We start from the raw sequence: 14,754 nt of genomic DNA on the forward strand, positions 1-14,754 counted from the left end.
AATTCTAAGATGACCCCAATTGACCCTCACCCCGTAAATATGATGAGATCACTCCCTTGACTATCACACATTACAATGTAAAAGGGATTTCTACAGGCATATTTAAGATTTCTAATAAGTAGTCTTTGAGTCAATCAAAAGATTACCTGGATGGGTCTACCTAATCACAAAAGCCCTTCATATAAGAGTCTAGAGTGCAAAGGCAGAGGCAGAAGGCAGAGAAATGCACCCCTGCTGTCCTGAAAGAAAACCAAATGCCTATGAGGGCCAAGTGACAAGGAACTGCAGGTAGCCTCTAGAACCTTCTTCAACAGCCAGGAAGAAATAAGGACTTCAGTCCTATAAGCCAGAGGACTAAATTCTAGTACAGCCACATGAGTACAGAAGAAAACCCTAAACTCCAGTTAAGAACATAGTCTGGGGGTTCCTGGGTGGCTCAGTTGGTTAAGTGTCTGCCTTCGGCTCAGGTCATGATCCCAGGGTCCTGGGACTGAGCCCCATGTCAGGCTCCCTGCTCAGCGGAAAGCCAGCTTCTCCCTCTCCTCTGCCCTGCCCCCCACCCATGCTCACTCTCTCTCAAATAAATACACATTTAAAAGAAAAAAAGAAGAACGTAGTCTAGATGACACCTTGTGAAACCCTTTTTTTTTTAATTTTTTATTTTTTACTAACATATAATGTATTATTAGCCCCAGGGGTACAGGTCTGTGAATCGTCAGGCTTACAGACTTCATAGCACTCACTATAGCACATACCCTCCCCAATGTACCTTGTGAAACTCTTAACAGAGAAGCCAGTCGTCCATGCCAGACTTCTGACCTAGACTATGAAGTAACAATTGGGTTATCAGGCACTAAGAGTGTAGTAATTGGTTATGCAACATTAGAAACTGTATACAGTCACTTCTGGGAAAAAGAAGCCTTGAGTGGCTTACCCCTTTCATTATCCATTAAGACCCTATTCAGATGTCACCCTGACTCTCTCCAGAATTGCTTTCCTCTGCGCAGCCACAGCACCATGCACACACTTGACTCATACTAGGAGTACTTGTCTCTCAATCCCTCAGTACAGAGACTACATCTACCCTTCACAGCAAATGCAACACCTAGCACCTTAGGAGGCCCTGTTCAATAAATAAGAGCTCTAAAATTACAAATATATTTTTTAATTTATTTATTTATTTATTTGTAGCCTCCACACCCAATGGCTTGAACTCACAACCCTGAGATCAAGAGTTGCATACTTTACCAACTGCGTCAGCTAGGTGCCCCAACAAATAATTTTTTTTAAATTTTTTAATTATTATTTTTTTATTTTAGTTTGTTTTTTTTTTTTAATTTGTCAGAGAGAGAGAGAGAGAGAGCACGAGTGAGCACAGGCAGACAGAGAGGCAGGCAGAGGCAGAGAGAGAAGCAGGCTCCCCGCCGAGCAAGGAGCCCAATGTGGGACTCGATCCGAGGATGCTGGGATCATGACCTGAGCCGAAGGCAGCCGCTTAACCAACTGAGCCACCCAGGCGTCCCCCAACAAATATTTTTAAATACTTTATCTCTTTTAATCCTCACAACCAATCTGAAAGTTAATCAGGACAGATATCATCATCCCCAATTCTCATCTCTGATGAGAAAATAAGAGGGTCAGAATACTTGTGTAGCTTGCCCAGGTTGCATACAAGATCTGTGTTATGGATTAGGACACAGGTCTTCCCATTTCCTCACCCACTTCCCTGGTATTCTTTAGATCACTGTTTCTCAGATTTTCTTCCACTGGGACCCAGAGTGTAAAGACAAAATAAAGCACCCATTTTACATACAGACACCTCTAAGACAAAAGTCTTACAGAACCTTAAACTTTATGACAGAAAATGTCATATTTCCCAAGTTTATTCTTTCATTAAAAAAAAAAAAGCCAGGGGGAGCCTGACTGGCTTAATCTCAGGGTTGAGTTCAAGTCTCACGCATGGTGTAGAGTTTACTTAGGGGAAAAAAAAAAAAAAAAAAAAGCTGATCTCAACCCACTAAAAGATTCCACAATTTTCTTAACTGCTTTCACCATACCATGTTGTCCTTGTAAGAACAATATACATAAAGACAGCCACTAACTCTAAAATCTAGACTACATCAAACATACTACTATATTTTAGTTATCTTAAAAAATAAAAATTAAAAAGCATTAATCCTAGCTGAATACCACAATCTAAAGATAACAAAAACACAAATTCTGGATTTTTGTATTACTGAAAAGTTCTATATCAAAGTCAAAACTATGTTAACCGAAGTTTACTCATTAGGGGCTCTACAATCTGGGAATTTTCATGGAAAGAATTACTCAAGATAGCTGAATTATTAGACAGATTTAGAAAAATATAGATATAAAATAGACACAGGCAGAGATATAGATATCTATCTAAAATTATAGATTAAAATAAAATAAAATAAAATTATAGATTCAAAATGGTTACACCTCATTGATACCTGAAGGGCTCTGGAGATACAATGAGTTGCAACCATTTTGAATCCATAACTTTCTGAAATCAATTAACTAATTCGAGGTTTTTTTAAATATAATATATTTTTCTTTTCTGAATTTTTTTTTAAGATTTTGTTTATTTATTTGACAGAGAGAGATCACAAGTAGGCAGAGAGGCAGGCAGAGGGAGAGGGAGAAGCAGGTTCCCTGTTGAGCCCAGAGCCTGATGCAGGGCTCGATCCCAGGACCCTGAGACCATGACCTGAGCCAAAGGCAGAGGTTTAACCCACTGAGCCACCCAGGCACCCCTAACTAATTCTCATTTTTTTTTTAAGATTTTATTTACTTATTTGTCAGAGAGGGAGAGAGAGCGAGCACAGGCAGACAGAGTGGCAGGCAGAGGCAGAGGGAGAAGCAGGCTCCCTGCCGAGCAAGAAGCCTGATGTGGGACTCGATCCCAGGACACTGGGATCATGACCTGAGCTGAAGGCAGCTGCTTAACCAACTGAGCCACCCAGGCGTCCCATAATTCTCGTTTTTAAAGATAAAAGGAGGGGTACCTGGGTGGCTCAGTCACTTAAGCCTCTGCCTTTGGCTCTGGTCATGATCCCAGGGCCCTGGGATTGAGCCCCATATCTGGCTCCCCACTCAAGGGGAGCCTGCTTCTCCTCCTTCCTCTGCCCCTCCTCCCAACTTGTGCATGCTCTCTCACTCTCTCAAATAAATAAAATCTCTAAAAAAATTTTTTTAAGATAAAAGGAAACTGAACATAGGGGCGCCTGGGTGGCTCAGTAGGTTAAGCGGCTGCCTTGGGCTCAGGTCATAATCCGAGAGTCCTGGGATGGAGCCCAACATTGTGCTCCCTACTCACCGGGAGACTGCTTGTCCCTCTCCCTCTGCCCGACCCCACTGCTTATTCATTTCCTCTCTCTCAAATAAATAAAATCTTTTAAAAAAAAAAGGGAAGAAAGAAAAGAAACGTCAACCAATGTTCAGAAGATTGGTATGAATGAAAGAACAGCAAAGAATTTAACACAACTGAGAACACCACAACCCCAAGGAGCTACAAAAGAGAACAGTGATGAGAAGCAAGCCTATTTTCATCCCCAGGACCATGAAAAGACTTAGGACTTAAAGCAAAAATTTAACACAAGATGCGAGAAGAGACGACCAAAAACAGAAGACTGGTTGAAGGATCCCCAGATCCCTGTCCTACCTTACAGAGCCTCTGAAGAACCAGAGGTTTATTTTTGGGAGACAATTAGGCTCCAAACTGGGCAAAACCAAGCACAGTAAGATAGAAGCAAAGGGCAAAGTATATGACTAACATTAGTGGAATTAAGTGGTACCTGCAGTGAATCAGCCCTGCTTCCAGAATGTTGGCAGCTTGGCTTATAAGCCCCTCACCCTTTCTCCAAACAACACCGGGCTTCTCTGGAGAAACCAAATGACCTCCAGACCTGTGGTTACCAGCGTGAAGATATTTTCCCCAATAATAACCCAGCAGAGAACCCCAGTGTCTCTATCACATGCTACTTCCAAATAGCATCAGATTTTTAGTGCCTACCCTTAAATATGAATGGGAAAGCACAGAGCACCCAATAAAGTTTCCAAAGTAAAAAAGTGAGCCAAAAACACAAGAACCAGAAAAAAACAAAACAGTAAAGATTAAAAGAAAACTTAAAAAAAAAAACACCATTATTCTGAGAGATTAAAAAACATTATATCTGTATAACAAGAACAATGCTATGAAAAAGGAAAAGACAGGAAGAAACAGCCCTTCGAGATTTTAAAATAAGATAGCCAAAATCCAAAATTCAATTTAAGAGTTAAATAACTTGAAGAAATCTCTCAAAAGTAGAGCAAAACAAAACCTAAACACAACAACAAAAAACCCAAAATGGAATACAAATGGTAAAAAAAGAAAAAGAGAATCTATCCTGAAGGCACAAAAGCCACCAAATTGCAGCTAAAGAGAGAAGAGAAAAAACAAAGGGGAGAGAATTATCAAAGAAACACTATGTAAAAGTTTCCAAGAATTTAAGCACAGGAGTGGCACCATACAATGCCCACTGAGTGTCCAGCACAATGCATAAAGAAATCCATACACAGGCATATTTACCATGAAATTTCAGACAACGAGCCATAAAGGGAAGATCCTAAAGTCTCCAGAAAGAAAAAAGCAGCAGAATGACAATGGACATCTTAATAGCAACACTGCAAATAGAAAACAATGGAGCAATGCTTCCCAAAACCATCTATTTTGACAGGAAACCAGTAGATAAGGTTTATAATGTACAACTCAACAAACAGCAAAGCAACAACAGTTTATTATTAGAAATATGAAGTTAAATATCTGGGCAAACAAAATGTTGAGAATATGGAGAACAGGCCTGGCGGGTTGGAGCAGACAATGGGTTTTTTTGCATAATGTCCTTTCAGTAGTACTTCACCTTTTAAAATGATGTAACATATCACTTTGATAAAAATAAAAGAAAATTTTTAATTAAAATCATAAATATTTAGAGGTGCCTGGGTGGCTCAGTCATTAAGCACCTGAGTTCAGCTCAGGTCATGATCCCTGGGTCCTGGGATCAGGTCTGGCATCGGCTCCCCTGCTCAGCGAGAAGCCTGCTTCTCCCTCTCCCACTCCCCCGCTTGTGCTCCCTCTCTGGCTGTGTCTCTGTCAATTAAATAAATACATAAAATCTTTAAAAAAAAGTCATTTGTTCAAAACAAGATACTGAATAAAATTTAAAACATGACATATAGATTAAAAGATCATCTATTTCTCATCTTAAATCTCATCCAATAGTTGATAATGAATAAGTGGACTGATATTCTCAACATTCAGACACTAGCTATTGTTATAGCATATTTCAAGGCCAATAACATGGTATATGCTAACTTAACCAAGTGATTCCACAAAATAAGTAAGATAGAAAAATCAGATAATATCTTTACAATCTAAGGAATATATACTTGTTGAGAATTTATCATTTTGAAGTCAAATATTTCAGGAGTACGTGGGTGACTCAGTTGGTTAAGTGTCTGCCTTCAGCTCAGGTCATGATCTCATGGGAATGGAGCCCTGCTTCAGGTTCCCTGCTCAGCAGGGAGCCTGCTTCTCCCTCTCCCTCTTTGTTGCTCCCTCTACTTGTGCTCTCTCTACTTGTGCTCTCTGTCAAATGAGTAAATAAAATCTTTTTTTTAAAAAATCTAAAAGAGTAGGGGCACCTGGGTGGCTCAGTGGGTTAAGCCACCGCCTTCAGCTCAGGTCATGATCTCAGGGTCCTCAGACAGCCCCACATCGGGCTTCCTGCTTGGCAGAGAGCACGCTTCTCCCTCTTCCTCTGCCTGCTGCTCTCTGCCTACTTGTGTGCTCTCTCGCTCTCTCTCTCTCTGTCAAATATATAAATAAAATCCTTTAAAAATTTTTTTAAAGTAAAGATTTTATTTATTTATTCATTTGAAACAGAGCAAGAGTGAGACAGTACAAGTGGGGGTGGGAGGCAACAGCAGAGGGTTAGGGAGAAGCAGGCTCCCCACTGAGCAGAGAGCCCCATGCAGGTCCCAAACCCAGGACCCTGGAATCAAGACCTGAGCTACAGGCAGATGCTTAACCAACTGGGCCACCCAGGGGCCCCTGAACTTATGTTTAAATACATCATGGTGAATAGGTTTCCAGTATAAGAATGTAGACTTAGTACTATTGCTTACCTCAGTCCCTCCTAAAAACCCACTGAAGTGAAAGTTTAAAAAAAAAAAAAAAGGTAGAAAAACATAGATTAACTAAAACTCAAGAATAAAACAGAGAACATCAACAGTAAAAAGATAATGAGGGGCGCCTGGGTGGCTCAGTGGGTTAAGGCCTCTGCATTCGGCTCAGGTCATGATCTCGGGATCTTGGGATCAAGCCCCGCATCGGGCTCTCTGCTTGGTGGGGAGCCTGCTTCCCCCTCTCTCTCTGCCTCCCTCTCTGCCTACTTGTGATCTGTCAAATAAATAAAAATTAAAAAAAAAAAAAAAGATGAGAAATTTCTGAAGAACCGAAGGCAAAAGGATTCAAATTGGCAGAGAAATCAGGACAAAAGTAGCCATAACTCTAATTCTGTACAGAACGCTGAAGAAGAGGCTGCTGCTTCGTGTGACAAACAGGTACTTGAGGTCAGCCTCCTCCAACACAAACATATTTCCAGACAAAAGTAACTGCAAAATATAATGAGCAACTACCTTGTAGGAGTTAGATCTTCAGCTTTGTGGCTGGTACCACGAAGTAGCAGAGGAACAATACACCCGAGTTTGCCCACTGCAACCCCAGTCCACCCAGTTTATGCCAGTTTATGTTCCAAGATCATTATTAGAAGTAGTGTCCCCGGGGCGCCTGGGTGGCTCATTGGGTTAAGCCTCTGCCTTCGGCTCCGGTTATGATCCCTGGGTCCTGGGATCAAGCCCCACATAGGGCTCTCTGCTCCTCAGGGAACCTGCTTCCCTTCCTCTCTCTCTGCCAAATAAATATATGAAATCTTTAAAAAAAAAGAAAAAAAAAGGTAGTGTCCCCTTTCATTCAAGAATGTTTGCATGATAAATTATATATGGTCACCTTCCAAAGTAGGTAGACGTTCTTTGTTTGGGCTGCAGAGGAGGGATCCTCTGATTGTTCCCTTCCCTAACCACTCTCCACACGGGAGAGGCACGTAAGAGCAGAGAAAACCCATGTCAGCTAGCGAAATAAACCACCCACCAGGACTTCATAAATATAAGTGAAAAACCAGCAATCACAAGACATTTTTCTTAACAAAACAAACAAACAAGATGACCAGTAAGACTATAGTAAGTGACCCCCCCCAAAAAAAATCAGATAAATCAAGGAACAGAACTTAAATACGAATGTGTATATATGTACTATATAATGCTTATCTTACCACAGTTTTGATAAGCTCAGTTTCTTTAAACAACTATAAGCTGCTACTAAAAAGTAAAACAAAGCAACATGTATAAGCACGGTGGTTAAAAAAATGGGCTTCTGAGACACACTACCTAAGCTCATCTCAGCTTTACCACTAAATAATTGTATACCTGAGACGAGTTACTTTACCTGCCCCAGCCTCAATTTCTTATCTGTAAAATGGGAATAATACAAATCATATATTATATTATTTCATGTTTTAATTTGGAAATCATGCAATACAACCAAGAAAAGTATGTGATTAATAATAATTACTCAATAAATGCTTACTAGTGTTATTATTTGTAGAAGTTAAATATATGATTACTAGAATAAATTTAATAACTAATTAAATTTATTCTAATAATAAAATTTGAAGAAATCTCTCAAAACAACAGAACAAACAGGAAAAAAGGAATATATAAAAAGAAAGTCTGAATACCCTTAGGCGCCTGGGTGGCTCAGTTGGTTGGGAGACTGCCTTCGGCTTGGGTCATGATCCTGGAGTCCCCGGATCAAGTCCGGCATAGGGCTCCCTGCTTGGTGGGGAGTCTGCTTCTCCCTCTGAACCCCTCCCCTCTTATGCTCTCTCTCTCACAAACTCTCTCTCTCTCTCTCAAGTAAATAAATAAAATCTTAAAAAAGAAAAAGAATATCCAAAGAACTCGTCCAGAAAGATTAAGAAGATTTTTAAGGGGGGGGGGGGACAAACAACAACAACAAAGAACTAAAAGAAGAAAATTGGGAATCTTCTAAAATCAAGGGAAGAAGAGAAGATTCAAAGATCAGGTTAACTACCAATGAAGAAAGGGTTTGGAATTAGACTTCTCATTTGTAATACATAATGCTGGAAGATGAGGAGAAAGAAAGAAGCTCAACAGTCTGGGGGAACATTTCCTACCTAGAATTCCATAAATAAATAAGAATGTCTTACTAATATATCTTGTGATTTAGAAGTGAAGGAACCAACCACTGTTGGTTAAAACCCTATACTTTAGAGCCCTGACCTTCATTATTAACACATTAACTGACTTCTACATCAGTTTCCAGCCTTGCTCGCTTGCCTGGGCCCTGCAGAATGCCCTATGAATTTTCCTAGTTTCCATGGGATGTAAAGTTGAGGTATGTAAAATTTCATCCATGTCTTGGGATCTCTGAATCTCACAATTTAACAAACTGGGTTAATTCATCCCAAAAGCCAGAAAGATAAAACTTCTCTTAGAATTTTTTCCTCTAAGCCAGAAAGATAAAACTTCTCTTAGAATTTTTTCCTCTAGCTCTCCCTACCCAACTACGAAGCAAATGAAAGAATTCTGTATGGCCAGTACTCTATTCAAATTTCATGGCACTTTTTTTTTAATCCCATAAACTAGGACTGTTTTATATTTAAAACATGAGAACTTAATGTACATTCTATCTAAAGAATTATCAACAGCCACTATATGCTACTGGTCAAAATACAAATTATTATATATTAATGTTCTCCCTGGGAATTATGGTTTCCCCAATTTCAAGAAGAAGGGCAACTACTTAGTAAACCTGGATTACAATAAGGCTATATTCCTTCAGAAAGGGACTTTTCCCCCCTGTGTATTTTCTTTAAGTTTCTATTACATAAACTATTATTTTGGAGTCTCACTTTCTGCTGTTTTTAATTCTTTTATTGTAGTGAAATATATATATAAATTACCATTTTAACCAGTTTTAGGTGTACAGTTCTGTGGTGTTAAGTATATTCACACTGTTGTGCAACCATCATCATCATCAATTTCCAGAACTTCATCTCTCCAAACCAAAACTCTACCCCTTAAGCATTAACTCCTGACTTCCCCCTCTTTCCAGCCCCTAGCAACCAGCATTCAATTTTTTGTCTCTATGAATTTGACTAATCTAGGTACCACAGATAAGTGGAATCACACAATTATTTGTCCATTTGTGTCTGTACTTTAAAGTTTTAGTAATATTAGAAAAAGGCTGACAATGTTTTTATTTATGTTGGGGTGGCTGGCTGGCTCAGACAGAGAGGCACACAACTCTTCATCTCAGGTTCATGAGTTTGAGCCCCACACTGGGTATAGTGATAACTTAAATAAATAAAATTTTAAAATATATTTTTATTTATGTACTACATATATCTCAGTTATAATGTATTCTATATTATTTTTTAATGTTTATTCTATCCAATTCATTCTGTAAGACTGCTTTTAGACAACCAGCTTGAGCAACAGAAATTCAACAAAGGCTAAAGAACCCACAGTGACCACCTGGCTAAATATAGGCAACCTACCTCAAAATATCCATAAACCCTACCTGAGCAATGGGCTACATACAGTTACCAAAAAAGGGGAAAATTCCGTATGTCCCCATATGTCCTCACCTTCCTGCTTTAAATACAGCCCCCACCGTATATAAAACACTGCCTTGTTACAGTCTGCTTTGCTGTCCTGCCAACCACTCCTTTGAGGTGTATTCAGTAAATTTCTATCTCCTTTGTTCTGCCTTGTGTGAATCCTTTTACTGCCCAAGCCACTGGTCCCCACCTGGTCAGGATGCCCCAAATTTGGGGGAGGGTCCCCATCCAATCAAGACAAACACTACATAGGAATTTAAAAATCCAAAACAGATATTCACTGCTAAAAAACAATGTAAGTGGGGTGCCTAGGTGGCTCAGTCAGTTAAATGTTGGACTCCTGACTTCATCTCAGGGTCCTGAGATCAAGCCTGGGTTGGGACCTGTGCTGAGTATGGAGCCTGCTTAAGATTCTCTCTCTCCCTGCCCCATCTCATGCACACACACTCTCTCTCAAAATAATAATAATAATAATTATGATGTAATTGGGATTACTTGGGTGGCTCAGTCAGTTAAGTGTCCCCCTCTTGATCTCAGCTCAGGTTTGAATCTCAGGGTCCTGAGTTCAACCCCTGCATTGGGCTCCACACTGGGCGTGGAGCCTACTTTTAATAAATAAATAAATAAATAAATAAATAAGTGAACCTTCACTTAAAAATTTCTTAACTTCATTTTTAATTAGTGATTAGGCTTCGAGTCATCATCAGTGCTGAATAAATAATTACTTAAAATATTTGCCAAGGAAGGGTGCAAATAATCTAAGTACCAACCAAACAGAAATGATTGGGGAACTATTTCTTATTTTTATTGAATGCTTTCAAACCCTTAAGGAACCCTATATCATTATTATAATTATTATTGCTGGGAAGTTTTACAAATATTGCAATGCAAATGGTTCATTTATCCCAGAATTACCTATGCCTGACAAACAATTTATCAGAAAAATACCTTTCAGGCCACCTTACTTATGAAAAGCAAGCCAAGAAACAGGAAGTATGCACACAAAGGCCTCCAAACACTCAAAATTTGTGTTCATACACTACACTGCACTAAAGAATCCCTCAGGTACTTGCCCTTATTTCACATAAAATTTTGTTTATGTATCTTTAAAAAAAAAAAAGTTGTTTATGTATCTTGATTCAAACCCCACAACAGTTTAAAGGCAGGAGAAGACATGTGGCAGGTAGAGAAGGAGGTTACAAAATTACAAAGAGTAGACAGAGAACAAACAAACAAAAACCCAGATAAATGTTGGGGGGCATGGTGCCTTCAACACAAAATAATTTATACTCAAAAATGAAGAAATGATACCATTATACAAATTCAAGATCCTTTGCTTAAGAAAACAAGGATACGTATAATCTGTTGCAAAAGGATTGTGATGAAAATGGTTTTTTGTTTTCTTTTCTAATTCACCCTTGAAAAAAAGTCTTCAACTTTGAAAACAATAATCCAGAACTTCTCATCCTAAAGAGTTCTTAATAGCTAAAGATTTGAGGCCGGAACAGAATCAAGTCTCCATGAGTAGATGATCACTAACAATTTAATTTTACCTTCTTGATATATATATATATATATATATATATATATATATATTATACCTATTGTCAAAGAGGGCTGTTTTAAATCTTTTATACACAATGATTTTATTTGATCCAGATGCACTGTCTCACCTAATACATTAGTTAGCTCGTTAACTTTTTTACTACTCTAAAAACCACCTCTTTCTGTTAATACACAAAAGCAATTTATTTTCATGAAGAAAAACTAAACATTATGAATTAGAAAAATAATCATAAAATCTCATGAGTACTTCCTTCTTAAACTATTTTCATTGCCTGTATATAAATATACTTTACATACATATTTTTCCCCACAAAACTGGGTTCACACTTACATGCTGCTTCTTAATCTGTCCTTTAACACAAATATCTTTGCATGTTATTATTACTTTCCCACAGGCTCTAAAAATAGGTGTGTTAGGCAAGTTAATCTCTTTGAACTTTACTCCTTCACCTATGGGAATCTACCTCTTTGGTGTATGTAAGAATTAAATAAAATTATTCGTGTAAAATACAAACCAAAATGCCTCTCACATAGTAAAAGCCCAATAAATGTTGGCTTTTGTTAAAGGCTGCATAATAACCCACTACCTTAAAAAATCTGTTAATCAATTTTCTATTTTTAGCCAGTTTTTACCTGTTAAAACAAAACTGAAATAGAAGTCCATGACATTAAATCTTTCATACATCCTACACTTTTTCTTAGAGAATTGATTTATTGGAGAAAGAGAGAGAGAAAATGAGCAGGGGGGAGGGGCAGAGAGAGAGGGAAAAGCAGACTTCCTGCTGAGCAGGGAGCCCTAGGCCCCACTCAAACCCAGGACCCTGGGATCATGACCTGAGCCAAGGCAGATACTTAACAGACTAAGCCACCCACCTACCTCATCCTAAGCTTTCTTAGAATAAATTTCTAGAGATGGAATCTTGGATCAATATTTTAAACATTCCCAAATGTAACTGCTTTACATTTAACTAACATGGTGTTTCCCCACATTCCCCATCTCTACCACACTTTTGTTTTTTCTTTCTTAAATAAATGTGTTTTGTAAATTTAGAAAAGCTGGCAGTAAATAGTATGAAAAGTAAGGTATTTACTATCTAAACTTTAATCACTATTTGCATTTTACTTAGGAGAATGAAAAAGCTTTCAGTGTCATGTTCCAATGTATTTCAAGCAGTTTTACTTTACATGAGTTTTAGCTTTTAAGAGAACTTCAAGTTATAGTCAACAGTTGTTTTAATGTGATAGTTGACTTAATACTTATTAGTTGCTTAACAGTTGTTTAAAAGCTGTGTAAGATAAATGTATTTTTAAAAATATTTTTAAATTTCTCCAAATTAATCAAAACTCAGCCTTTTTTTGTGGAAACTCTAAAATTTGAGAGAGAGGGCACTGCTCAATCTATTGGAACTGACAAAGGCTGGGAGGAAATTTAGCAGAAGCCCTCATCTTTGCTCAAGAAAGTGCTGCGAGCACCAAAACACACATTCTCCTTGGTGTCTAGGAAACTGTTTCTTTAAATTAACACTACTAACACGCCCCCTTTTTCCTAGAAACTGTCATTTCCTGAAGCAACAGCATTCATGAAAAAACAAACTAACAAGACTCTTGAAGCTGAAGCCTGGCTGGGGATAGGCAGAACCCCGGCCTGGCCTCAGAATGTCTGTCCCTACGCCCGACCGAGATCAACCAAGTTATGCGAAGTGACTAACTCGTGACAGCCTCGGGCGCTGGACGCTGGCCACACTGCCACCTCTTTCAGGTCCAATGTTCCCGCGAGCAGCCTGGCTTGGAATGGCTCGACCCTCGCCCTCACCCTCACCACCGGACCACGGTTTGACGACTCCCGTAATGAATCGGGAGTCTAGCAGGATCCAGGCCCCTCCGTACTCAATCTCGGGTCATGACGGGAGCGAGAACTTCAGACAAGAAGCCAGGTATTACAGGACCACAGGTTTCCCCATCTAGCCCTTACTCCTGAGTTGGGGTCTCGGATTGGTGAGAGAACCTTCGATAGGGGTCAAAAGTCATGCAAGATCGTAGACCCTCTAACTTATTCTCAGGCCAGGGTCGTGCGTTGGGGGAAAACTAGAGGTCAGGCGTCCCAAAGGATTTTGCCACCCTCTCCCACTTTCCTGCATGGAGTTTGGGGATGGGGTCCCCAGGTCCCCAACACTGAGAAGCCGAGCCGCCCTGGACCCATTTCCAGACCGGAGTTTGGGGGAGATTCTCAGGTTAGACGTCTAGGGTCACGGAAGAACCTTCCCTTCTCCTGGCTCCCGAACCTGTGTCAGGGGGTGTCGGGAACTAGACGGGAGCAGCGGCCATAGTACCTGAGTCGAAGCCAGCGCCTGCTGGAGCTGCTGTTGCTCCTCGCTGATCTTTTGCTTCAGTTTCTTGAACATGGTGCAGCGCGGTGTCCTGAGTGTGAGACCTGAGGGGCGAGTGCCCAGGGAGACCCGGCCACGGCGGCGACAGTGGCCTCTCTCTACACCAGGGACCGTAGGGGCCGGGCCTCACCGCCTCCTCCTTGGGCTCGAGGGCGGATCGGGACACTCGTCCTGCGGGTGTCGGCGTCGCCGCCGCCGCGTCTCTTTCTTCTGGGTGCCACTGGTTGGCCTATGCCCCCCATCCAGCCCCGGGAGCGGCGGCGGCGGCGACAACGGCAGCAGGTGAACGGTGTGCCAAAGACGCCTGCGCGGTCTACGTGGAGCTCGCCCAGGGAGCTCTACGGAGCGCGGGAGGGGCCAACCACGAAGTTGCCCTGGCACATGCGCGCTCGGGGTGTCGCTCCCGAACGCAGCTGCGGGGAGTAATACGCCGCGTTACGCACTGCTCCAATTCACTGCGTGCAGGGATACCTTCCGAGCTGGGGCGAGGGCTGCCCTGAGCACTGCAGTGACGCACACCGGACTTCGGCACTGCAGAGTCCCGCGGGGAGGGTAATGCTTCTATAAACGACCGCAGGATGGGCCGGCCCACAGCGGAGAGCCGCGTGTCTGAGCGCCTGGGGTGGAAGAAGGGGGGGATCCAGGGAACCTGCTTCGTGCTCTGAAGGGTAGTGCACTTTTGTTTAGTAATTGTTGTTAAGGGTCTGTATCTTCAGTGCCTGGTACTCCAACTGCTCCCCAGAGGGGCTGTCTTTCCTTCCCCGGACCCTCCCAGAGGTCAGTAAGTGTCTGACACAGATTCCCAGGATCCAAACGTTTCAGGACGATATTGTAAAATCTCAACCGTTTGGACATCTGTCTTTATTTTTTATTTAACCTAAATTGTATATTTTCACGTATTCTTTCGAAAATCCTTATCAGTCTAAGTGCCAGATCCTTGGGGATGTTAAAAGAATTCACAGCTGGTGGAATACACAGATTTCCAAAGGGTCATCTGCATCTGCAATCATCCTATAGAGTTTAATGTTTATGGG

General features: G+C 40.8%; 1 protein-coding gene across 7 annotated transcripts in view; it reads right to left on the reverse strand.

Moving 5' to 3' along the window:
- The window catches only part of GOLGA4 (golgin A4), a 121,485-nt gene extending 107,598 nt beyond the window's left edge, over positions 1-13,887 (reverse strand). For 3 of the 7 annotated variants that reach the window (XM_032861225.1, XM_032861222.1, XM_032861220.1), the window contains exon 1: positions 13,664-13,886. In XM_032861225.1, coding sequence (XP_032717116.1) covers positions 13,664-13,735 — 72 coding nt within the window. In that variant the 5' untranslated portion in view covers positions 13,736-13,886. Of the gene's footprint in view, positions 1-13,663 lie in introns of all 7 variants that reach the window. The other 4 variants (XM_032861224.1, XM_032861223.1, XM_032861226.1 and 1 more) reach the window with 2 other exon arrangements.
- Positions 13,888-14,754: the final 867 nt, after the last annotated feature.

This window comes from Lontra canadensis, unplaced genomic scaffold (assembly GCF_010015895.1).
Source record: "Lontra canadensis isolate GAN:19392208 unplaced genomic scaffold, GSC_riverotter_1.0 scaffold20, whole genome shotgun sequence".
NCBI classification, from domain to species: Eukaryota; Metazoa; Chordata; class Mammalia; order Carnivora; family Mustelidae; genus Lontra; species Lontra canadensis.